This window comes from Urocitellus parryii, chromosome 15, assembly GCF_045843805.1.
Source record: "Urocitellus parryii isolate mUroPar1 chromosome 15, mUroPar1.hap1, whole genome shotgun sequence".
NCBI classification, from domain to species: domain Eukaryota; kingdom Metazoa; phylum Chordata; class Mammalia; order Rodentia; family Sciuridae; genus Urocitellus; species Urocitellus parryii.
In genome coordinates, this window is record NC_135545.1 from 13,381,379 (window position 1) to 13,409,089 (window position 27,711).

The 27,711-nt window shown below is 38.2% G+C and overlaps 1 protein-coding gene across 1 annotated transcript; it reads right to left on the reverse strand.

The window, feature by feature from the left end:
- Positions 1–6: 6 nt before the first annotated feature.
- Positions 7–26,569, reverse strand: Znf546 (zinc finger protein 546). The gene is made up of 5 exons (XM_077793394.1): positions 26,504–26,569; positions 18,097–18,182; positions 15,925–16,051; positions 14,806–14,901; positions 7–5,757 (listed from the first exon to the last, which is right to left on the reverse strand). Exons 2-5 carry the CDS (start codon positions 18,103–18,105, stop codon positions 3,659–3,661), a joined length of 2,331 nt encoding a protein of 776 aa, XP_077649520.1. The 5' UTR covers positions 18,106–18,182; positions 26,504–26,569; the 3' UTR covers positions 7–3,658.
- Between the last annotated feature and the right edge of the window lie 1,142 nt (positions 26,570–27,711).

Here is a 27,711-nt window from a genome sequence, read left to right on the forward strand (position 1 = left end):
AATATCACAAGCTGAAAAGGCATTTAATATACCTAAGCTATCAAACAATATAGTTTAGCAACACATTACAATACGGAGTACTGGTTGTTTACCATTGTGAATAAAGTGGCTAATGATTTGCTATGAGTCACTTCTGCTGCCCAACATCATATGAAAGTACTGTCACATGGCTAGCCTAGGAAATGGATTTAAACTCATATATTAAATAGAAATTATACTTCAAATTTAAAAAAAAATATTTATTTATTTATGTTTAGGTGTAGATGGATACAACACAATGCCTTTATTTTTATGTGGTGCTAAGAATCGAACCCAGGTCCTGCTGGTGCTAGGCGAGCACTCTACCGCTGAGCCACAATCCCAGCCCCTGTATTTCAAATTTTATCACTTAACACTATTGTAAATTGGAAAGACTGTTTGGGACCCCATTTCACAACTCTGTAATCTGTGCACACCCACAATACACACCCAGGAATTATTTTCATTTCTGTATTTTTGTCCTTCAGTGACTTTGCTGATCTTATTCTATACTATTTCTTATAGTGTATGTCCACAGACATTTCTGCTACTATGTTATTTTTCATATTCCAGGAATTCTGACCTGACTTCCTAGAAGTCACCTCTATATCAGCATAAGTGGTCACCTCTTATGGTTCAGATATGAACTCTCTCAGGAAAAGTTCATGTGTTTGAAACAAGGTAGCCTCTGCAAGAATGTTCGTAGTTGTAATGATTAGACTATGAGAGCTGTGACTGCATCAGTAGATCAATCCATTTGATGGATTAATAATTTGAATGGATTACTGAATGGTAACTAAAGGGAGGTGGGGCATGGCTGGAGGAAGGAGGTCATTGGGGGAATGATTTGGGGGATTATATTTTGTCCCTGGCTATTCATGTTTTTTTTTCTTTTTTTCCTTCCTGGCTTCTATGAACTTTCTATCACTTCACCTTTCTGCTATGATGTGCTGCCTCCCCTCAGTCCCAAAGCAATGCAGTTGGCCAACCATGGACCGAACCTTTGAAACTGTGAGCCCAAATAAGACTTTCTTCCTCTAAGTTGTTCTTGTCAGATATTTTGGTCATAGCAATAAAAAGCTAACACATCACCAGATAATTAGAAGATCTCTTCAAGTGTCTTGAGCCAGTAGGTCTCTCCACCCTTTGCTGAGGCCATCTATGTGTTGGGGCATACCTTCAAAGTTCATAATTTTCAAGTGTGCCATAGCAAAGAAACATGGTAATTGAATTGCTTGGTTTATATGATAATTATCTATTTCTGTGTAACAAACTGCTCCAAAACTTAGTGTCTTAAAGCAATATTCATTTCACTCATGCATCTGCAATTTGGGCAGGCAGAGGAATGTTGTCTCTGTTCCACTTGGTACCAGTTGGGCTGGCTTGAAAGCTAAGGGTTAGAATCATCTAAAGGTTGTACATACTCATATACCTGGTGCCTGACGGGGCTGTTGTCTGGAATATAAATCAGGACTCTAATCAGAACCTGTTATCTGGACCTTTCCTAGGGTCTGACATCCCAAGTATATCAGTCAGAAGCTATATTGCCTATTGTGAGTTAGTCTTGGAACTCATGTAGTGTCACTTCTGCCACAAACACAGGCCTGCCTGCCCAGATTCAAAGGCAAGAACATGGATCCTACCTCTTGACGGGAGAGTGCAATATCACACTGTAAGGTCAGCATGTAGAACAGGATGCACTGGTGTAGAGCTCTTTGGAAAGTACAATCTGCTGCATCAAGTGAATCAATGAAGGACAATGTAGTGGTGTGACACTGTACGCCAACTAATGGATTACAACTGAAATACAAATATCACCTATTAAGTATTCTTGTCAAATTATTTAATCTGAACCTCACTGAGTTTCTAACTTTGATTCGTGAGAAATAGTGGGGATAAATGAGCACATTAAAAATATTTTGAGGGCTGGGGATGTGGCTCAAGCGGTAGCGTGCTCGCCTGGCATGCGTGCGGCCCGGGTTCGATCCTCAGCACCACATACCAACGGGGATGTTGTGTCCGCCGAGAACTAAAGAATAAATATTAAAAATTCTCTCTCTCTCTCTCTCTCTCCCCCTCTCTCTCTCTCTTTAAAAAAAAAAAAGAAAAAAGAAAAAAGAAAATATTTTGAAAAAACAAAGAAAAAAATTTATAATCTACACAACTATCCTAAACTTTGAAAAAAGTCAATGTGATAACATTGGGGAAAAGGGCTACTCTTGAACTGTTCCACGATAGAAAAAAGAGACCGAATGTTAGAGATTATAGAATAATCTCCTTGGTTGTGAAGCTATGTAGTGATTAAGTAGAAGGCAGCTTTTACTCTTGAAAGGCTGACGTGTTATGACATCCATTTATATTCAAATATTACAACAAAGAAGTGTAAATGTCATATTGACACAAAGCAAATTATATATTAATTACTACTGAACATGGTGAGGACACACCAGGGGTCACTATACTATCTTAATTTTTCTGAATGAACAGTAGTCTTTTGGTGGCTTCTAATTTACCAATTAATGGGAAGAAATTATAAATTATAGCATATCTTGTTTTTGGGTCATGAAAAGGCATTACAGCTTTCCTGATTCTTTAAAATCTTTACTCTTGTCATCTTTACACTCATGAAATCTAGAGATTCCTTTTTCCTATTTTCAGAGATGAGCTCTGCCTTTGGAAATAGAAGTTCACTCTCTTTTACTGGATTTTATCTGGTTATTCACATTTACTGAGTGAAAGGTAATGGGTGGTTTTTAAGTTCACCCATGTAGTATTCCTTTTAAGTGAATTTACTAATGGTACCATTAGTGATAAAAATAATATAGTAAGGGACTGTGGCTATAGCTCAGTGCAGTGTGCTTGCCTAGCACTTGTGAGGCACTGGGTTCAATCCTCAGCACCATATAGAAATAAAGGTATTGTGTCCATCTACAATTAAATATAACAAAATAAGAACAGTAATATTAAGCACATGCTTTCTCAAGTACTCTTCTAAAAGTTTCCATTTTTATTTCATCCTCACAAAAATACTACTAGGTAGATACTATCATTTTAAAACTGAGGCACAGAAGGGAAGAGTCTTGCCAACTTCTGCACAGGCAGAAATGAACTTATGACTTAGAACAATGATGTGCTATGGCTGAAGTCCTTCCTACACTCATTTCATCAACAATCATCTTCTGTTCTAGTTCTAAAAGTGTGGACCATGTGGATGAATTGTTTGCTTCTGGCCTACAATGAGTTAAGGGCCAGACAGTGGGAGCAAGCGTTTAGAAATTTATAGCAATCTGACAGATGATTTATGGCTTTAAATAAGAAAAATGGAGCTTTTATAGTGTTCCTTTCTATTTCCTCCCCATCCCCCTGTAAACCAATGTTCTTGCACTTTACAGAAGTACTGCTCAACATCAGCTTGTGAGGGGGGAAAAAGTTCTCAATGGCTTGAGCTGCACTGCGCCAGAATCAATCTGCTAAACCTGAACCAAGACTGAGTGATGTTATGGTTTTGAAACTTTAAAAACCTACATGTAAAATAATTTGTAAATATGAAGCAAAAGTGATTCCTACATATTCCCTAATATGTAAAAATACATTACGAATCCTTGATGTAAAAGGCATTTTCAAGAACCCATTGTATCCTCTACATCATGCATAGTGTTTCCTCACTAGTATGACTTCTCTGGTGTAAAGTAAGCTGGTCACTACGAATAAAGGCCTTCCCACACTCTTCACACTTATAAGGCTTTTCACCAGTGTGAATTCTGTGATGTCGAGTAAGTTCTGAATTAACATTAAAGGCCTTCCCACACTCCTTACATTTATAAGGTTTCTCTCCAGTATGAACTGCATAGTGTCGGGTAAGTTCTGCTTGAAGGCGAAAGGCATTCCCACATTCCTTACACTCATAAGGTTTCTCACCAGTATGAAGTCTAAAGTGTTGAGTAAGATGGTACCGACGACTAAAGGTCTTCCCGCACTCCTTACATACATATGGAATCTCACCAGAGTGAATTCTTTGATGTAAGGTAAGTTGATAACTACAAATAAAAGCATTTCCACACTCACTACAGACGTAGGGTTTCTCACCAGTGTGGATTCTGTAATGTTGAGTAAGACGATAGTGACGACTAAAGGTCTTCCCACACTCCTTACATTCGTAAGGTTTTTCACCAGTATGAATTCTGTAATGTTGAGTAAGATGATTGCTACGAATAAAGGCTTTCCCACATTCTTTGCATTTATAAGGTTTTTCACCAGTATGAATTCTGTGATGTTGAGTAAGTTCTGTCTGAAAACGAAAGGACTTTCCACATTCTTTACATTCATAGGGTTTTTCACCAGTATGAATTTTATAATGTTGAATAAGATTGTAACGACGACTACAAATCTTCCCACATTCTTGACATTCATAGGTATTCTCATTAGTGTGATTTCGCTGGTGTGAAATAAGTTGACTGCTACGAATAAAAGCCTTCCCACATTCCTTACATTCATAAGGTTTCTTGCAAGTATGAATCCTGAGATGCCGGGTAAGCTCTGCTTGAAGACGAAAGGCTTTCCCACATTCCTTACACAGGAAGGGTTTCTCACCAGTATGTATTCTGTAATGTTGAGTAAGATGATAGCGGCTACTGAAGGTTTTCCCACATTCCTTACATTCATAAGGAACATTACCAGTATGAGTTCTCAGATGCAAAGTAAGTTGGTAGCCACAAATAAAACCCTTCCCACATTCTTTACATTCATAGGGCTTCTCACCAGTATGAGTTCTGTGATGCCGAGTAAGTTCTGTTCGAAGACGAAAGGCTTTCCCACAGTCTTTACATGCATAGGGTTTCTCACCAGTATGAATTCTATGATGTCGAGTACGTTCTGCATAAAAACTGAAGGACTTACCACATTCCTTACATTTGTAGGGTTTCTCACCAGTATGAATTTTCTGATGTTGGACAAGGTATGAACTATGACTAAAGGCCTTCCCACATTCATTACATTTAAAGGGTTTTACACCCGTATGGATTTTCTGATGTTGACTGATATGTCGTTGTACCCTAAAGGTCTTTCCACAAACCTTACATTCATAGGGCCTCTCACCAGTGTGAATTCTTTGATGTTCACCAAGTTGATAATTAAGTCTAAAGGTCTTCCCACATTCTTTACATTCATAGGGTTTCTCCCCAGCATGAATTGTCTGATGTACTCTGAGGTCTCTAACTCTACTAAAGTTCTTCCCGCATTCCTTACACTCATAGGGTCTCACACCAGAATGTATTCTCTGATGTTCAGTAAGGTGATAGTGAAGTCTAAAGGCCTTCCCACATACTTTACATTCATAGGGTCTCTCTCCAGCATGGATTGTCTGGTGTACTCTAAGGTCTCCCACTCGACAGAAGGCCTTTCCACATTCCATGCATTTATAAGGTCTCTCACCAGTGTGAATTCTCATATGTTGAATAAGGTAAGACTGTTGTCTAAAGGCCTTCTTACATTCCTTACATTTATATGGTTTCTCTCTAGGATGAATTTTCTGTTGTAGAGGAAGAGAGACTTGGTTTTGGATTATCATTTGACTAATGCATCCCACCTGATGTTCCTCTTTTCTCTCAAATTCACGCTTGTTCTGCAATCCATCTCTGAAAATGGTATCCCCATTTTTGGTTTCACTTTTTTCCACTGTCTGAAATTGAGACAAATATTTTTCACAAACATCCTTTTCTGGAAATAACTTCTTGGTGAAATCTGTTTAAAAAAAAATAACAATGCTAGTTTCTGTGTTGAGGGTGCAATGATGGGCTACATCTTTCAATAGAAATAAAAAGTGATCTGAAATAACAGACTTAAAGGTTTGAAGCAAGACTCGGCAAATTTTGCTATAAAGGGCCAGATGGTGAAGGTTTTAGGCTTTGTAGACATGTTGTATCTGTCATAACTACTTAGCTCTGCTGTTAAGCTCAAAAGCCGTCACAATCTGTAAAATTGAATGAGTATAGCTGTGGTATGATCCACTTGAAGTTTGAGTCTGAAAACACCTTTTCTCAATCATTTAACATTAAGTCACTTCCTCAGGAAGACTGCCCTGATAACCATGTCTAAGTCCATGTTCTTGAATTTATATTCCAGCACACAGTTCTGTGACTTTCCTCAATTATATATTTTCTAACTTATTGTATGAATTTTATTTGTGTCTATACTTAGAGACTTAGATATCTGTTTCAATTCCTGACAATGAATAAGCTTGAACCCGGAACATGTTAAATAACTGCAGAACAAATACACCACTGGATTCAAAAGATAACACAGCCAGAATAAAAGCAAATATTGCACACAAGTTACTGAGGAAAGTAGCTAATTATAATAACTGGTATATTCATAATTTCCCAAAATATTTATCTCTGATTCTAATCTCTCAACAAATATGCTCTTATTTCATTCCCCTATAAAGGAATAAATGTATACCCAAGCTACATCAGCCAAATGTATGAATAGAAAAATGTCATTTTTATAACTGATTTTTCAATCACCTATTTGTTACCTTGACCTAAGGGTTCTCCACTGTTTATATCCCACCCTGTGTACAGTCACCATTGATTGTCTCTGCCAATTAGAATAATACTAAGATATTAAGCATCAGCTGGGTTTTAGTATTCATTCCACAGATACTCAAACTCCAATAATTATATTGTAGGTTCTTGCTGGTAAAGTAAGGGAGGAAAATAATAAACTTCAGGAAGAAAATAAGTCTTTATTCATAGATGAAGTGGGTTGAATAGTAGCCTCCAGAAAAGATATATCCAAGTCCTAACTCCTGGTACCTGTGAAAGTGACCTAATTTGAAAAGTCTTTACAGATGTTATCAAGTTAAAGATCTCAAGATGCAATCATCTGAAATAATAGGTGTACCTAGAGTGAGATGAAGATTACATCATTGTCTTTTGTATCTGGTGTCTAAAGATGAGACAGCCAAGCTAAGGAACACCAAGGATTGTCACCAATCACCATTTCGTAAATTGTCAGATTCAGAAGGCTAACATTTTGTTCAGAATTTCTCCATCTGTTTATAAAGGATTTTTTAGATTTCTCAATGTCTGTCTGGTTTTGGTATCAAAGCAATACTGGCCTTGTAGAAAGAGTTTGGAAGTATTCAAGTTTCTAGAAGAGTTTATCTACAATTGATATACAAATATAAAATCTTATAACTAAAACTTCTAGAAGACATGACATAATGGCTGAATAGAGGCACCTAACACAAGGAAGAACCAAAGCAACAGGTGTATAACTGCACACTGAAGTGAGTAACCAAGAGAACACTGGAAATCAACAGAAAAGTAGAAATCTTGGAAATCCAGAGACCTGGAATAACTGCATGGTAAGAGAAGCAATACAGCTGGGGGAAATGGGACCTATCCTCCTAAAGGTAAAGGTGAAAGGAAGTCCCAGAAAACTCAGTTGGTGCACACACTGGCAGTCCTAGCTATTGGAAACCCTTACAGACAAGCAACCCAAGAAAATAAGAAACCAAAAGTCTGCATAGTAGGCTGGCTTTGGAAAAAGACACTCTCAGTGAACAAGCAGGGTGTTGTAGCCAGAAGCCATGTTAAGACAGGACCTTCTGTCTGAATTTGGACTGTTCTAGAGGACAGAAACCCTTGCACATTTCCATCTCTGGGTCCCCACAAACATTGCCCTGCAATGGCTAACTTCAGTAACTTTCACACAAACCTGAGTGTATCACTGTAGGGAATGGGTGTTGTAAAACAGAAGGGAACAAAGGCTGCCACCTCCAGAAAAGGGGATCTGTTCTCCAAGACCAGGGGTGGGCCAGTCATGTGGTTTCACATGGGTGCCAGGACTAAAGGCAATTACACAATTCCTGCTGGCCCTCTCCCTAGCACCACACACAGGTGCCTATCACAAGGCAGGGAAAGAACTCTGGTTCCAATGCTTCTTTTTGCCCCTATGAAGCACTGGGCTTGCACCAGTGTCTAATCAAAGAGTGAGTGCTCTGGGCTCTCCCTGCTATCGGAGCATCAGAGTTAATAGGACCAAAGACAAGCAGTTAATAGCACCAGTGCCTGAGGAAACCCCCATTACCTGATAGGGATAACCACGCCCTTTGTAGGAGTAGCATAGTGTTGTCTGCACCACACCTGCCTGACTGCTCACATCCCCCAGTCTTCCATGACCCATAGAGACAGTGAGTCTGACTCCAATATGATACTATGTACAAACTCACTAGATACAGCCAAAGAAGCTACAGGGAGATTATGGTTATGCAATGTTTATTTCCGCCTGGGCACCAATATCCCCAAGCATACCTTCAGAAGAACTTTGCTAAGAAGTCCATCCCATAAAGGTAGTAGAGAGATCCTACCAGATGCACAAATCTCGACCAAAAAAACCCCAGAAATATGGGAAAAAATGCCTAAAGGTCATAAATGCTCTAGTAAAAGACTTTAAAGATGTTGAAGTAGATGAAATGCCTGATAAAGAATTCAAAAAATGGGGCTGGGGATGTGGCTCAAGCAGTAGCGCGCTTGCCTGGCATGCGTGCGGCCCGGGTTCGATCCTCAGCACCACATCCAATGATGTGTCTGCCAAAAACTAAAAAATAAACATTAAAAAATTCTCTTAAAAAAAAGAATTTAAAAAATGACTTTTTAAAAGATTGATGAAATCCATAAAAATAAATCCATAAAAATACACATAAGCAGTTAAATCAGGAAGATAATGCAGGCTAATGAGAAATCCAACAAAGAATAAAGATTGTGAAGAACTATCAGAAAACTCAAATGAAGAGCTCAATGTGTCAAATCCAGTTGAAAGCTTCAAAAACAGACTAAAGTGGAAGGAAAGAATACTGGAGCTTGAATTATAGGTCTCCTGAATATCAGATTCAGATAGGAAAAAAAATGCGTTCAAGATCTTTGGGACACAATTAAAATATCAAACATCCACATCAACATAGGGGAAGAAATTAAGGCTAAGGACATAGAAGCCCTATTCAAAGAGATAATTGAAAACTTCCCTATTCTTGGGAAAAACATGGGTGTCCAGGAATAAGATGCTTATAGAACCCCAAACAGACATGATCAGAAAAGATCCTCACTATGACAGAGTCAAACTGTCAATTGTAAAGGATAAAGAATTTAAAAATCTGCAAGTGAGAAACAAGTCACATTTAAAAGCAACCCCATTAAATTTCATAGGAAAAAATCCTCCAAGCCAGGAGGGCATGCAATGATGGTTTTCAAGTCCTGGGAGAGTTGTGAGGACTGTCAACCAAGATTACCATACCCATTAAGTAATCCTTCAGAAAAGGAGAAATAAACAAAAGGATAAACAAAAACTGAGGGAATTCATGGTCCCAAAACCAGCCTAACAAAAGATGCTTAAGGGAGTCCTACACTCAGAAGAGGAAAAAAGGTAATGTGAAAGTATAATTATACTAGAAAAGTACTTGTATAAAAGAGAAATAGAAAAGAATACAGTAAATTATCAAATCAAAGATGAATAAAAGGAAGAAACATGAAATATTTAAAACTAGAAGAATATCAACAAAATGCCAGGCACAAGTCCATATCTTTCAATAATGTAAGACATTAAATTCTCCAAATAAAAGACAGACTGGCTGACTGGATTAATTAATAAACAATATCCAACAATCTACTGCCTACCAGAAATACTTCACCAATAAAGACAGGCTAAAAATGAAAAGATAGAAAATAATATTTCAAGCAAACAATCCTAAAGCAAGTAGGAGTAGCTATTCTTACAGCTAACAAAACAGCCTTTAAGACATAAATAGAGGGGCCGGGGCTATAGTTCAGTGGCAGAGCCCTTGCCTAGCATGTATGAGGTACTGGGTTTGATCCTCAGCACTACATAAAAATAAACAATAATGGCATTCTGTCTACAACTATTAAAAAAAGTTTTTTTTTAAAAAGACAAAGAAGGTTGCTATATAATGATTAAAAGATTTATCAAGAAGATACAATTATAAATCCAAATGTACCTAATTTCAGAACACCCAATGTTATAAACAAGCACATACCAAAAGGAAGGAAATAGGCTTCAATAAGTCCAATAATAGTAGGGGATCTCAATATCCCATTCTTACCAATAGATAGCTCACCCAGACAAAATATCAGAGAAACATCAGAGTACCTGGAGATTCAAAAGGAAACATTATATTCTATATCACGTAAATCAATTAGGGATTATTTTGAAAAACTACATGCTAACAAGTTGGAAAATCTAGAAGAAATTGGACAAATGTGTGGATACTAAGAACCTATGAAAATCGAACCATGAATATAATATACATAGAATGATATAAAACAACTGATCTAAACCAATAAGTAATGAGTTGAGGGCTGGGGCTGTATCCATGTGGCAGAGCACTTGCACTGGGTTCGATCCTTAGCATCACAAAAAAATAGACATTCTGTCCATCCACAACTATAAAAAAAATAAGCAATGAGCTGAATCAGTAATGATTCCCCCCCCCAAAAAAAAGGACCACATGGGCTTATTGCTAAATTTTATCAAACTTTTAAAGAATTAACACCAATGCTTATCAAACAGTTCCACAGAATTAGAAGGGACGTGATCCTTCAAAACTCATTCTACAAGGTCAAAACCTGGCAAGGAAACGTACACATAACTCAACCATAGACCAATATATACATAGATGCAAACATTCTTAACAAAATACTAGCAAATTGAATTCAACAGCATAACAAAAATATCATACCCATGATCAAACTGGTTTCATTCCAGGGATATAAGGATGGTTAAAATAATACATAGAATGAAGAATAAAAATCAAAACCTCAAAGATGCAGGAAAAGAATTTGCTAAAACTCAACATCTCTTCATGATAAAAGCCTTAAATAAGGAACATCAAGATCATATCTCAAAGACTATACATGACAAACACATAGCTAATAACATACTTGGGGAAAAAACAAAGCATTTCCTATAAGGTCAGAAACAAGGATGTCAGCTCTCATTCCATATACTAGAAATAAACTAGTACTATAAATTTTAGAGCAATTAGGCAAGAGAAATAAAAGGTATACAAATAAGAAAAGATGTCAAATTATCCCTGTTTGCAAATATGATTCTATACATAGGAAAAACTTAAAAGATACACCAAAAGACAGACTGTGAGAATGGATAAATGAATCCAATATATTAATAGTATTTAAAAAAATATAAAAATCGGTAACTTTTCTGTACCAATAATGAATTTGCAGAGAAGTCATAAAAGCAATTCCATTCAGAATAGCCCTCCCCTCAACAAATACATAGAATAATTTAAGAAAATGAAAGACCTCTACGATGAAAATTAGAAAACACTGAAGAAATGGAAGACACCACAAGGTAGAAGGACCTACCATGTTCATGAATTAAAATAATTGTTAAAATGTTCATACTATCCAAAGCAACTCTAGATTCAATGCAACTGCCATCAAAATACCAACAATATTCTTCACAATTTTAGAAAAGACAATCCTAAAATTTATATGGAAACACAAAAGACCCCAAATAGCCAAAGCATTCTTGAGCAAAAAAGAGCAAAATTGGAGGCATCGTAATACCCAATTTGAATACATGCTATAGGACTACAGTAATCTAAACAGCATGGTATGGACACAAAAACAGATACATAAAACAAAGGAACAGAATGAGTACTCAGAAATAAACTATGCATCTTAGGCAAGAGAAATAAAAGGTACACAAATAAGAAAGGTATACAAATAAGAAAGGTATACAAATAAGATTATCAACATTACACAAAACATACATTGGAGTAAGTACAGCCTCTTCAGCAAATGTTGCTGGGAAAACTGGACATCCACAAGCAAGAGATTGAAACTAGACTTCAATCCCTTACTCTGTACAGAGCAAGGGATCTAAGGATCTAAATCAATTCAAAATCTTTAAGACTTGAAACTTAAATTACTTGGGGGAAACACAGGGGAAAATACTTCAAGATATTGGTATAGGCAATGATTTTCCAGAAAGGAATTCAAAAGCACAGAAAACATGAGCATAAAAATGGGATTATGTCAAACTAAAAAGCTTCCACACAGTAAAGGAAACTATAGTGATGAAACCTCTTCAGAAGAAAATATTTGGCATTTATTCACCTGACAAGGTTAATATCCAGAATATAAGAATAACTCAAAAAACTTTTTAAAAATCCAGTTTAAAAATATGGGCAAATCATCTGAACAGTTCTCAGAAGAGGAAATACAAAAGATCAGTAAATATTTTTTTTAAAAAATGTTCAGCAACTAGCCAATAGAGAAATGCAAATCAAACTACAATAAGATACCAGTTCACCCCAGTTAGAATGGCTATTACTAAAAAAAATTAAATAACTAATGCTGGTGAGGATGTAAAGAAAAAGAACTCATATGCGATCGGTGGGAATGTTAAATGAATACAGCCATTGTGGAAAACTGTGGTGATTCCTCAAAAAAAAAAAAAAAAAAAAGAACTCCCATACAACCCAATTATCCCACTACCAAAGAAAATGAAGCCAGCATAAGAAACAGATACCTGCATGTCCATGTTTACTGCAGCACTTTTCACAATAGCTAAGGTAAGGAATCGGCGTAGGTGCCTGCCGACAGATGAATGCATAAAGAAAATATGATACGTATAGATAATGCAGTATTATTCAGCCAAAAAGAAGGATGCAATTCTGTCACGGCAAAATGGATGGAAATTGAGGACCATCATGTTAAGTGAAATAAGCTAGATACAGAAATCTGACAAGAATTACATATTCTCTCTCATGTGGGGAAAAAAAAGTCAACCTGAGAGTAGAAAAGTGATTACTAGGGACTGGGAAGGGTGGCAGAGGCTAAAGGTAGAAGGATGGATGGGTGTGATCAATGTACATTGTATGCAAGTATGGAATTTCACAGTGAATCCCATTAATCCATACAATTAGTATGTGTTACTAATAAGTTTAAAAGAAAACAGAAAAGCTTTGTATCTTGAGGGTTGCTAGATATGCTACTGAAACCATAGTCAATGAAAGAGAAAAGTAATAAACTGTACTTAAGAGTTTATGCTACTTAAGAGACAAAAATATTCCAGAGAAAATATTTACAAATTAAATACTGGATAAAGGACTTGTTCATGAAAACTCAATAAGGAAACAAAAGATTCCAATAGACACTTCACCAAAGAAGAAAAATGGATGAGAACTTAAGCAATGAAAAGTTGTTCAAGATGATTAGGATTAGGGAAATGAAAATTAGAACTACAATATGATACCACTACCCACCTATTAGCATAGCTAAAATTAAAAAGGCTGATCAAGTGCTGGCAAGAACATAGAGGTGCCAGAACTCCCAGAAACTTCTGCTGGGAAGGAAAATGATCAAAACTACTCTCACAAAGTGTTGTGGTTTTTTTTTAAGTTTAAATATGCATTTACCAAATGATTCACCTATTCCATCCCAGATATTTACCCAAGAGTAAATAAAGTATATGCCCATATAAGGACTTTTACAAGAATGTTCCTAGAAGCTTTATTTGCAATAGACAAACTCTAGAAATAACACAATGTCCATTAACATGTAAATAGCTAAATGAATTGAGATACATCCTTTCAAAGGAATACTTCTCAACATTAGAAAGGATGAATTTCAAAATAATTATGCTGACTAAGGCTAAATGAACAATCATTAAATGATTCCATTTATACAAAATTCTAGAAAATGCAAATTAATCTGAAGTCACAGACCAACGAACAGTGGGAGCCTGGGCAGGGGGTAGAGAATGGCATGAGGAAGATTGTTTTTGCAAGAATTGGCTATTATTTTAATTTTGTAATGTTTTCATAATATACATGCCAACTTATCAAATTTTATATTTTAAATATGCAGTTTACATTATGCCAGATTTCATTTCTATTTCAATTAAACTATTTTTAAAAATTAGACACTGACACTTAAAATGGTTACATAAAAACATGTACCCATGTATATATGATTAAGAAAATACATTTGGCAGGTGCTCTGGCACATGCCTGTAATCCCAGAAGCTTAGGAGGCTGAGGCAGGAGGATGGCAGTTTCCAAACCAGCCTCAGAAGCTTAGGCCATGTGACTTTTGAGGAAGGGTATTCTGAGACCTTATTTCATATCTGCTCAAAGTTCATCAATTTGGATAGCCTTTCCTAAAGTAGCCCTCACAATGTTCCAATACTGTCCCCTTATCTGGCTTAATTTTCTTCAAAATACATATCTAAACCTGATATTGTCTGTTTAGTTTTCCTTATTACGATATCAACATCTCTATGACAATAGGAACAATCATCAGTAGTACCTAGACTCTAACACAGTAAGTACAGTGGCTTACGCTAGATAAATAGGAAATACTTGTTAAAATTAATTCTAAAGAATGGAGAAATTAACATAAATCTACATGTAAAAAAGGACCTGGAAACTGGTAAATGGCTGTCAAAGGGTAATAAAGAAAGCATCACTCCTTGAGATGGGAAGCAACCAGCAACCAGCTCTAAAATTTATAGGAGTTGGGGATGTAGCTCAGTGAAAGGGCTTGCATCCCGAGCACTGTTGGGGGAAAAAAAAAAAAAAGGAACATGACAGAAGAGAGAGAAGCCTAATTTCCTAATTTTTCACAGGCTTCACAGGATCTGGGCCTTTGAAGTGCGACTTCAAACATCTCATCGAAGTGCCTCCTCCCTGAGCCAGTGAGCCATAGCTTATGCTGGCTCCCTGCCTGGTCTGCCATCACTCACCTGAGGACAGCCTTCTTGTTTCTTCCCTCGTTTCCAGCCATGGATCTTTCTCTTGCTCCAATAAAACAATCACATCTGGCTTAGGAATGATACATCCTGCTCATGAGAAAACAGGATACATGTTATAGGGAAAAAAAACCACCAAATCCCAACCACAGCCTCAAAATGACTACATGCGGACTTGGTTACATTCACAATCAACTGTAGGTCAAATGGTATTTGAAAAAGCCTTCAAGACAAAATAGAAAAAGGCCATGGAACAGTCACATTAAGATGGACCCATGAGTATGGGACTAAAGAGACCAGGTAAGAGAGGAAAAAGGTCCAGTTTGCTTTCAAAGGAAGTCTACAGAGGCACCGTGAGTACACACTGTGCAGCCCCATGGCTGGCTTCAAATCTGCCAATCATTCCAGCTGTGTGACCTTGAAAAGCTACCATCCAGTGTTGTACTTTTATCAAATGCACTACTTCATAGGGCTGAAGTGAGAACACAAACACAAAGGGGCTTAAAAGGATGCCTAGAAATTATGGTAGTATTTTGTTGTTACTATTTTGCATAGAGAAATATACTGTTTCCTAAAATACTTTCATGTTCCCCCTTAGACATTTCTTCAATGGAAAAAGCAAACTTCATAGACTAACTTTCAACTATAAAGCAGGTAAAAAAGAATATGTCTCTTCCAGATAGGGTGTGTTTGCTTGATTTTAAATGAATTTTGCAACCCAATCCTCCACCATTTAATCCAGAGAAGTTCTTTTGATAACCTAAAAAAAAGCAGAACCCTAATTCTAACTGTTCTCTTGCAGGTGGGCCAGACCTTAATACAGAGCCACTGTAGAAATATTAGATGAAACCTAGTTTCTGAAAATGTCACACAACTCAAATCTACGAATCACCTAGAAAAACAGGCAATAACAGGAGGGGCCAGAGGGAGGAATGAGTGTCAATAAAGAATGGAAACACAGGTGTCATTTCCATCCCACAATGTTCAAACCATTTCTTTAGAAATAGAGGCAGAAATTCAACTGGCTTCTTAAAACAAAGCTCTAAAGTTCAACAGTGGGGAGAGCTGATATTCCAGAAAACAGACTGTAAATGACGTGGGTGGGTATCTTACCCAGTGAGATGAGGTTGCTGTAGTTTTCCAACATCACCTCCCTGTACAAGTCCCTCTGAGCAGTGTCCAGGCACTCCCACTCCTCTTGAGAAAGATCTATGGCCACATCCCTGAATGCCAAGGACACCTGAAATAACAAATCCATGTATTATAAAAGTTTTTTAAAATGCATTTTCAAGATAAAAAACTGGCAGGAAAGAAGCAACATTGTAAGCAAGCAGACTGAGGCTTGAGCTTGCAAAAATAAGGAAATTAGTCTTTTTTAAATATTTTTGTTTAGTTGTGGGTGGACACAATACCTCTATTGATTTATTTTAATGTGGTGCTGAGGATCAAATACAGTGCCTCACATGTGCTAGGCAAGTGCTCTACCACTGTGCTACAACCCCAGCCCAGGAAATTAGCATTTTTGAAGTTGAGTGCTTACATGCTTTTAAATAATACTAGTGATAAAGACAAAATGTCCTGCATGCCATCAGATAACAAAATTATCCAAAGGTATGGGAATGACCAAAAAAAAATCCAAGTTTCCCAATTCAATGAAACAGCATACGCAAGCACACACTGCCTGCTTGTACCTGCATTTTAAATTCTGAATAAATATCAGTTTCTTCATTCTTTCTCCCTTCAGGTTATTAGGAAAAAGACATTTTTTTTCTCCAAAAGTACTCTCAAATCTCTTAAAAAACAGAACTTGAGTGACATATGATTTCATCAACTTCAAGTTCATCTTTACACAAGAGAATGTCATAAAGTCATTAGGAAATATATTTATTGGCTAGTTAATCATATTATCTATTGCTATGGGTTGAGTATGGTTTACACACGTCTCTAAGGACGTGTTGAAATTTAATCCCTATGAGGTATTAAGAGGTGGATCTGGGCATAGTGCTGCATGCCTGTAGTCCCAGCCTCCTGAGAGGGAGGCTGAAGCAGAAGGTCCACTTGAGCCCAGGAATTAGGGGCCAGCCTGGGTAACATAATGAGATCCATACCTTAAAGAGAATGGAACTCAATCTGACTATGGTGTTCAGAGCGGGACCTTTGGAAAGTGATTAGAATTAGATAAGCTTATCAGGGTAGAGACCCCATGATCGTACTAGTGGCTACATAAGAAGAAAGAAATCAGAGAACATGGACATGCATGGACATGCCCTGCGTCTTGCTGTGTGACTCCCTGAAATGCTTTGGGACTCTGCCAGTAAGAAGGTCATCACCAGATGTGGCCCCCTGACCCATGGGCTTCCAGAACTGTATGTAAGCCAAAATAAATCATTTCTTTACAAAGTACACAGCCTAGGCTATTCATTAGAATAACATAAAACAAACACGTCCATCTTGTGGACAAGTCAGTTAATCTTTCTTTTATACTTAAGGGCTTACTTTGGATAAAATGTTGACATCAGCCTATTTCCATCCATCATTGGGAATCTGGAAGACCTTCCTGCCTACAACCTCCCCATCCTTCAATAACACCTGCCTCATTCCTGAGCTACAGGACGCTGATGTCATGAGACCAGTACAACATTCTCAACCACAAAGCTAAATTGACTTTTGTCCTATTGCTCATCCCTTAGATAATCCCCTGACTAGATCCCTAAAGCCCCCAAACACGGCCCCCATTGCACTCCCACTGAGACCTCTACGCCTCTCAGTGCATAAGATCTACGTCTTCATATTCGAGGGCAACACGCTCAACAATATATTCCATCGACCTGGAAAACAGGCCTTTGAAGTTGGATGGAACCCTCTCTGTTTCACAGAATCATTAATCTGATGACAGAAGCTCAAATATTTCCCTTGAGGGACTTCATCTTTCGCTGCTCTGTCAATGCTCCTGCAAGAAGACGAGGCACACAGATGAGAGATGAGTAGGTGAGCACAGGTAAGAGAAAACAAGGGTAGATGAAGAGGACACCAGGCAGTTTGGCACCATCCCTCACTGTGGTCACAGTAACTGAGGAGCAGGCTTCACAGGGCTGTCTTAGGAAGGAAGTCTCAGGACAATAAAAACAACTGCACGGGGGGAAGGGAGTGTGGGTCAGTGGTGGAGAGTCTGACTAGCAAGTGAGAGTTCTCCTGGCTTTGATCCCAGAACTACAAAATAAAACTTAGAAATGACCACATAAATTTTAAAATACAGTATTTCAAGGAAGAGAAAAAGGAACTTACATGGGCCATGATTTTAGAACTGTAAGAACTTGTCAGTCCTCTGTGGGTTCCCTCCACTGCAGAAGCAGAGTCCAGAGAAGCCAGGCCTGTGGAGGAACACGTGACTTTGAGACTAGGTAGGTATATGTCAGAACTCCACAAATAATTTAATGCCAATATGAAGCAGTTTTTCCTTCATTTCTATTTTCAACCCCACCATGCTGCACGTACTAATGTGGAGAGATGAGAAGAATCATGGATGAAGCCATGCCCTCCCTAGGCCAAAGGAACTACCTGCACAGACCTCCTGCAGGACCTCCTGCAGGAAGCCAAACCACTCATTCCAGCAGAAGGGCCTCCTGGCCCATCCCAATTTCTGATGATGCTGATGTGTTACTGAAATTGAATGACGTCCCTAAGTCTTTGTCCATGTTCACCTAAGAGCTAAGATGTGGCCATCCCATGCAAACCTCAATATCATTCATGGCTTGAATGTGTGCCTAGATTCTGAGACACGGAGGCAGAAAACAGTAGGCAGTATTTCCCACTGCAAAACTGACCGGAGTTCTTGCTCAGCCAGAACTACAGCCCCCAGAATCCTCTGTGCTGTTTTCAACCAACCTGTTTCCTATCAGGATTGTCTATTTTGCTTTCCCACATGAAGTCATGACTACACACACACACACACACACCTCAATATCAAGCCTCGGGAGGTGAGACTTCATGACCACATTGGCCGAGAACAAAATGAAACATCTTTAGGATCTTCAGCGTGATGGTCCCTTAGCATTTCATCATGCAGTTATCTCCAACAGAGGAGGTGAGGAAGCGCAAAGCAAAGTACTTTGCCAAAACTCACAGTAAGAGGAAGAGGTGTATTTTTAGTAAAGTCAATTTTCTTCCAACTATGGCTTTTGCTAGATTTTGCAGGATTTTTTACTTTGAGTGAAATCTGAGCATTGGTAATTCACAAAATACATCACCCTCTGAATTTCTTAAATTTCAACAGGATTAAGGAAACACTCCTTAATGTAAAAAAGAAACAATCAGTTTACATTGCGATAATGGAAGATTTTAAAAGACATTGCAAGGGAGAGAAAATGGTTACTTTGTAGACATTATAGGTTTGCACAACCTTAAAATAGGGCACATAGAAGTATATGAAAGACTTCAGCCATGCAAACCTACTTCGAGGATCTGTTTAAAGCAAATGACTGCAAATGTGTATTAAGATGTATGAATTATGTCAGAATTAACAGAATATTAAGTATATGTTAACTACTACTAAACTGGAGAAAATATTTAGAAGATGTGGAAAATATCCAGGATATATTATAAAAAATTAGGTTAAAAATCAGAATGTATAAATATAAATATAAAACATGTTGGAGCAAATTAGTTTACATTTGTAAAACATACACCCACACAACACACACAGAGTGAAAGACAGATAGGCAAAAATCAAGACAGAGAAAAAGTCCAGAATGTGTACACAGCCATATATCAATATTACTGCTTTACTTATTATGATACTCTTTTTGTTTAAGTATAATCCATAAAATTCAAAAACAATTTTAAATAAACTCACAAGCAGATACATGTATTTATTTCATTTTGATAAGAGAAAATTCCTCTTTCTGTAAATAGTTCTCTCTTGAACTTGGAGAAAAGGTTCAAAATAATCTAAAAACAGCTGTTATGTTTTTATTGAATGTCTTTTCCCCCTTTAGCTCTTAACAGTTCAATCAACTCTGTGTTTTGTTTTGCAGTGCTGGGGATTGAACCTAGGACCTCAAGAATGCTAAGAAAAGTCAGGCACAGTGTTACATTCCTGTACTCCTAGCAACTCAGGAGGCTGAGGCAGGAGGATCTCAATTTGAAGGCCAGCCTCAGCAATTTAGTGAGTCTGTAACAACTTAGACCCTGTCTCAAAATAAAAAATAAAAAAGGGCTGGAGATATAGCTCAGTTAGTAGACAGCTTGCCTCACATGCACAAGGCCCTGGGTTTGATACTAGGCACCACAATCAATCAATCAATCAATCAATCAATAAAAAGGCTGGGGATGGGCTGGGGTTGTGGCTCTGTGGTAGAGCTCTTGTCTAGCATATGTGAGGCACTGCGTTTGATCCTCAGCATCAGATAAAAATAAATAAATAAAAGAATTGTATCTATCTACAACTTACCTGATAAAACATATATATAAAATCTTATCTAGATAGATGTGTATATATATTAACTTATATGTATATTAATATATACACACACACACACATATATACACACACTGATGATGTGGCTCAGAAGTTAAGTGCCCCTGGGTTCAATCTCCTGTACTCCCAGCAAAAAAAAGAACAAAAGTTAGATTCTAGGCAAGTGCTATAACACTTAGCTTAACCCCCAATCCTGACTTTTAGACATTTGCCTAGTATACTAAGGTACTGCCATGTCATACATGTCAACACTGATCACAATGAGCCTTCCTTTCTTGCAGTCCTGACAGATGTATTCCTGACAGTTTGGTTCTGAAACTCTCCTTTCTGCCACAACATCCTCCAAATATTGCTACTGAATAATCTTGTTAGTCTCACCTTAAATCTAACTTCATTAGAATAAAGACTGTAAGGTATGGATTTGTGCCATCCAATACAATAACCACAGCAACATATGTCTATCTAAATCTAATTTCAGTTCCTCAATCATACTAGCAACATTTTGTGTTCTTAATAGCCACATGTAGTTAACAGGTACCATACCAGAGAATGAAAAGTTCATTTGCACAGTGCTGGTATAAAGCATACAACATGGGTTGGGGATGTGGCTCAGTGGTAGAGCGCTTGCCTAGCATGTGTAAGGCACTGGGTTCGATCCTCAGCACCACATAAACAAAGATATAGTGTCCACCCAAAACTTTAAAAAAAAAAAAAGCATAAAACATAAAATTGACTTACCACCAGAGTTCCCCTGAGTTCAGAATAATATGGTCAAAATCTAATGCTGGTGGTTAGAGAAATGACATTTCCTTCCTATGAACTCTTTTTTTGGGGGGCGGGGGTAGAGGCACTGGGGGTTGAACTCAGGGACACTCGACCACTGAGCCATATCCCCAATCCTATTTTGTATTTTATTTAGAGACAAGGTCTCACTGAGTTGCTCAGCACCTTGCTTTTGCTGAGGCTGATTTTGAACTTGCCATCCTCCTGCATCAGCCTCCAGAGCTGCTGGGATAACAGATGTGTGTCACCGCGCCCAACTATCCTTCTTACCTTGTACCTTATACTTATTCATCTATTCTGATTTTATATCCTTTGCTATATTAAAAATAATTAGAGAGTAGTAACTTTGTGTTTTCATTTCTTGTATTCCTCTAATTACTACCACAAGATCCAACATACTGTGACCCCTTACATCTGATAATTTGACTAAATTTCATTTTCAGTCATTCTTCTTTGGAAATGGTACTTAAGCACTTTAAAATATATGCATGATATGTTCATCATATAATAACTTATAATAACTAAATATTATAAATCTAAGTAGCTGTAGCAGGCAACAGGTTAAACAAATTATAGTTACAATAACAAACTACCACCTTGTTAGTATGCTCATATTGTTCCTTATTGATTACTGGAGAATGATATTCACTATGATTTACAGATTGATACAGGAAATTCAGAACTATGAGAAATTGTGGAAAGTATTGTAATGTAACCATTAACAACACAGTTTCTGTTGTCAGACTTTCAGAATGTGAATCTCAGTCTGACAGCTATTACATTTTCAAGTAGCCTACTGGTAAACTAGGGGTAAGCACCCACACTCAGAGAATTGTGTTGAGGAAATACCTCTATATCACATACTGGCATGTAACTATTTAATAGAAGTTAGGGATATTATTAAAATAAAGGACATTATATGTTTCTTACTCCATTGTTCTTAAGTAGAATTATTTTCTACTTTTTCCTTTTTTCCACAGTAAAATCTGGGTATCACATCTACTCTTTTTAACAAATTTGTTTAGTTGTTGATGAACTTTTATTTATTTGTATGCAGTGCTGAGAATTGAACCCAGTGCTTCACACATGCAAGGCAAACGCTCTACCACTGAGCTACAACCCCAGCCCAAGTACAATTCTTTTAAATTAACAACATTAATAAAACAGTTTCTCAGAAAGATAACCAAGACATCTCCCCTTGTCCTTTAAGCTACTGAAGGGAGGTATCATTCTTTAACATAGTACTAGCTAAAAGGATCTAATAAGGTGTTAGAGTACTTTATTATGAGGTTCAATTTTGTACTCATATCCTATGAATATATATTTTCATGAAAATTTTAGCTATTACTATCTTACTCTGTTTCCTACTATTACAAACGAGTCCTATAAAATATTATTGGCATAAAGGAGCCTCAAAACATACCTGAATATGGAGAGTACTGCTATGTCCTGTGAATGTCACTTTAAAAATCTATAATAATATATAGTCCTATCTTATCAACTAAATTGTGCCATAATTGATTTGTGAATACCTGAAAGTTCATCAAAATAGAAGGGTTCCTTGGCACTTCCCTTTTCTCCCTTCACACAGAGGAATAAAAACCTGTGGCTAGGGAGATTTACCTCCTCTAACTAGGAGTTGGAGAGTCTCTATGTCCTTTGACTGAAAAATGCAATTTCTATCCTTCAAAATCTGAAATCAGAATCAAGATATACTCCTTACAAAAATGTGTTTAAATCCCAACATTAATAAGTAAGGTTCACATGAAATTTAAAGTTGATTATTGTTCATCATTGAAACTCTAGCCAGAGCAATTAGATGAAAGAAATTAAAGGGATATGGATAGGAAAAGAAGAACTATTTTCTGACCACATGATTCTATACTTAGAGGATCCAAAAAATTCCATCAAAAAACTTCTAGGACTGGGGATGTGGCTCAAGCGGTAGCGCGCCCGCCTGGCATGCGTGTGGCCCGGGTTCAATCCTCACTCAGCACCACATACAAACAAAGATGTTGTGTCCGCCGAAAACTAAAAAAATAAATATTAAAATTCTCTCTCTCTCTCTAAAAAAAAAAAAAAACTTCTAGAACAAATGAATTCAGCAAAGGAGCAGGATATAAAATCAATAAATCATAATGCATTTCTGTACATCAGTGACAAATCCACTGAAAGAGAAACTAGGAAAATTACTCCATTTACAATGGCCTCAAAAAAAAAAAATACTTGGGAATCAACTTAACAAAAGAGGTGTAAGACCTCTACAATGAAAACTATAGAATGTTGAAGAAAGAAATTAAAGAGGACTTTAGAAGATGGAAAGATCCTCCCTTGTTTTTGGATAGGCAGAATTAATATTATGAAAATGACCATACTACAAAAGAACTGTACAGATTTAATGCAATTCCAATCAAAATCCCAACGATATTCCTTATAGAAATAGAAAAAGCAATCATCTGGAAAAATAAGAGACACAGAATAGCTAAAGCAATCATTAGCATGTAAAGTGAAGCAGGTGGCATCACCATACCAGACCTTAAACTATCCTACAGAGCAATAGTAACAAAAATGGCATGATATTGGCACCAAAATAGACAAGTAGACCAATGGTACAGAATAGAGGACACAGAGACAAACTACATAAATACAGTTATCTCATACTAGACCAAGGTGCCAAAAACATATATTGGAGAAAAGATAGCCTCTTCAACAATGGTGCTGGGAAAAACTGGAAATCCATATGAAACAAAATGAAATTAAGCCCCTATATCTCACCACGCACAAACACAACTCAAAGAGGATCAAAGACCTAGGAATTAACCGGGTCTATTAGAGACCCTGCACCTAATAGAAGAAAAAGTAGGCCCAGGGCTGGGGTTGTGGCTCAGTGGTAGAGTGCTTGCCTCGCTTGTGTGAGGCACTCAGTACCACATAAAAATAAATAAATAAAATAAAGACATTGTGTCCAACTATAACTAATATACATATACATAAACACACGCACACAGAGACACACAAACACATATATGAAAGAAAAAGTAGGCCCACATCTTCATCATGTCAGATTAGGCGCCGACTTCCTTAACAAGATACCTATAGCACAAGAAATAAAATCAAGAATCAATAAATGGGATGGATTCAAACTGAAAAGCTTCTTTGAAACAATCAGTGGGATGAAGAGAGAGCCTACAGAATAGGAGCAAATTTTTACTGCATGCATATCAGATAGAGCACTAATCTGCAAGAACTCAAAAAACCTAACACAAAAAAAACCAAATAACCCAATCAATAAATGGGCTAAGGAACTGAACAGACATTTCTTAGAAGAAGATATACAATCGATCAACAAATATATGAAAAAAAAGTTCAACATCTCTAGCAATTAGAGAAATGAAAATCAAAAGTACTCTAAGATTTCATCTCACTCCAGTCAGAATAGCAGTTATTAAGAATACAAGCAACAAGGGGCTGGAGTTGTAGCTCAGTGGTAGAGAATTTGCCTAGCATGTGTGAGGCACTGGGTTAGATTCTCAGCACCACATATAAATAAATAAAATAAAGGTCCATTGATAACTAAAAAATATATTTTAAAAAAGAATATAAGCAACAATAATTGTTGGCAAGGATGTAGGGGAAAAGGCACAATCAATTATTGCTGGTGGGACTGCAAATCATCTGGAAAGCAGTATAGAGATTCTTAGAAAACTTGGAATGGAACCACCATTTGAACCAGCCATCCCACTCCTCAGTTTATACCCAAAGGACTTAAAATCAGCATACTACAGTGACATAGTCACATCAATATTTATAGCAGCACAATTCACAATAGCTTAATTGTGGAACCAACCTAGACGCCCTTCAATAGATGAATGGAGAAAGAAACTGTGGTACATATACACAATGGAATATTACTCAGGAATAAAAGAGAATAAAATCATGGCATTTGCAGGTAAATGGATGGAGTTGGAGAATATCATGCTAGGCGAAGTAAAACCAAAGGCCAAATATTTTCCATAATAAGTGGATGCTGATCCATAAAGGGGGGGGCATGAAAGGTATAGAGGAACTTTGGAGAGGGAAAAGAGGAGAGAGGGGAAGGGAGGGGCCATGGGGGTAGAAAAGATGATGGAATGAGATGGACATCATTACCCTAGGTACATGTATGAAGACACGAATGATTTGACTCTACTTTGTGTACAACCAGAGAAATGAAAATTTGTCCTCCATATGTGTACTATGAATTGAAATGCATTCTGCTGTCAGGTATAACAAATTAGAACAAATTAATTTTTAAGATCATAAAGCAGAAGGACGGCCATGTGACTTGACTGATACCAATCAACTATCTCCAATGTTTCCTTACTTTTTAAAGCTAGGATCTTGGAAATCAATATTGCCATTCTACCTAAACATTAATCTTAATTTTAAGAAAAGTTTTAACATTAGATTCCATGATATGCATTTCTCTACCATGTTAATTGAGTGCAGAAAAATGATTTGAAAAATGAGGAGGAAGAATGTGGAGACCAAAAAGAAGGGGGATCCACAGCCAATCTGCCGGGAAGGCAGGCCAAGAACAGGTCCCTAGACATTTCAACAAAAGAAAACCAAATGTTTTCTCATCCTAAAAACACAAACCCCATATTTTGAATAAAGAAAAAACAAACACACCTGGAACTAGATCTAGATTGTTAGATGTGCTACAATAATTTTTACCTCCTTATTTACTTATTTTATTTTTGTTGTTCGTTTGTTTTGGAATGGAGGACTGGGAAAGAAGGAAATCATGAATATATATATATATATATCCTGCGTTTCTTTAGAGCACAGGTCTGGGAAATCTCCAGGGCCACGTCTGCCGTGGCCTCACACGACTAGACAGACGCCAGAGGAGGCTGGAATCTGAATTCACAGCAGATTCCTAGGTCGGCGGGGGGGGGGGGGGGGGGGGGGGGGATGTTGCAGTTTTGAAAAACGCAGCTGCCCGACAGCGCCCCTAAGTCCCAGAAGTCAGTCTCAGAGACACTTCTAGCTCCACACGGTCCCACCCCAAGCCTTTCTGTGCCTTTCTGGAACCCTTTATTCTAAGGCTCAACATCTGACTCCTATCTCGGGAACACTGCTGCAAGGGGAGAAGACGGAGAGAGCTGCAGGGACCTTGCGCGGGTCAATGACACCCACCGAACAGCCAAGAGCCGTTCTCAGCCTCACAACCGCACCCACCTCCCAGGAGTCCCAGCCCGGCCGTGAACGCACACAGTCCCGCGCCAGCGCATATTATCACACCTGGACCCCAAATCGCCCTTCTCCGCTCCTCACGCAAGCACGGGCCTGAGGCTCGGGGCACGACATCCCACGTACGTGCCTCGGGGCTCTCACTTCCGGAGGCAGCCCAGTCGCGTTCCTACCCCCTTGAGTTCCGCCCCACCTCACCTAGCACGGACTTCTTTCTAGGGAGCGACTAGCTCCTCGGTGGCTGAACCCTCAAGGACGCACCGGAAGGGCTCTCAAGATCCCGGATAACGCCACCTGTAGGGCTTCTGGGATACGTAGTCCTTGGCCAGGATATGTAGGCTTGGACTCTGCGCAGGCGTAAACATACGGGATCCGGCTGTTCCCTTGACTGGTCCTCAGACTTGGCGGCTGTCTCCGCTAACCAACCCTTGCCAGAATGCCTCAATACCTGACCGACGAGTACATCCGAGAATCCGAGACCTAGGCAGCGAGGGTGCGGGACTGGGCGCAGGCTCCATAAAGTGGAACTGTGTTTCTTTCCCCTGCTTGTCTGGCGCCTTGTACACAGCAGGAACTCAATATGTGTATTTCAAAATCGTGTGGCCTTTTGCACCTGGCCTTATGGTCGCATGTGTGTCATTCTGAGGGTTACAGGAGCAACTGCGGTTCTCTGGCTGCAGGTGAGACAGCGTGCAATGAATATAAGGAGCACATCTTAGTCTGTGCAAAGTCCATCAGAGAACTAATCGCCTGGTTTCAAATAACACATTTTGCTCTTCCTCATCCCTTTCTGAAAATTACTGTTCTAAAGCCACAAGATGGCTCACAGCAGCAGCTCATTTTTTTAAGTTGTAGTTACACAATCCCTTTTATTTATTTATTTTTATATGGTGCTGAGGATCGAACCCAGCGCTTGCACATGCTAGGTGAACACTCTACTGCTGAGCTACAACCCCAGCTCCAGGTCAGAGTCTTAGGAAAAGGATTTTCGTGCAGGGGATGCCTTAATGCAGGGTACTAGTGCCTAACAGAGGACAGTCCAAGTGGTGGAGTAGACCAGCATGAGATGTCAACCTGAGCAGTATCAAGGACAGTGTTACAGGACTGCCCAGAGTGGGATCTGAGTCCAAGTAGGTGAAGAGGCAGTTGAGTGTGAGGGCTGCCTAGCTTTGGGTGTTGTGGCCCAAAGGGCAGTAAGTAGTGGTGAATGTCAACACCCAAGCAGGGTGCGGAGAATACACGCAGAGTTGAGTTTGTTAGTCACAGGGAAACTGATGCACAAGGTAAATATATTAAGGGAAATGAAACCAGGCTTGTCCCTGTCAGAACAGGGAATCAGATATGAAAAGGGAGAAAACAAAAATGAGCCTTATGATACTAGATTGAAGCTAGATGTAATGATATAA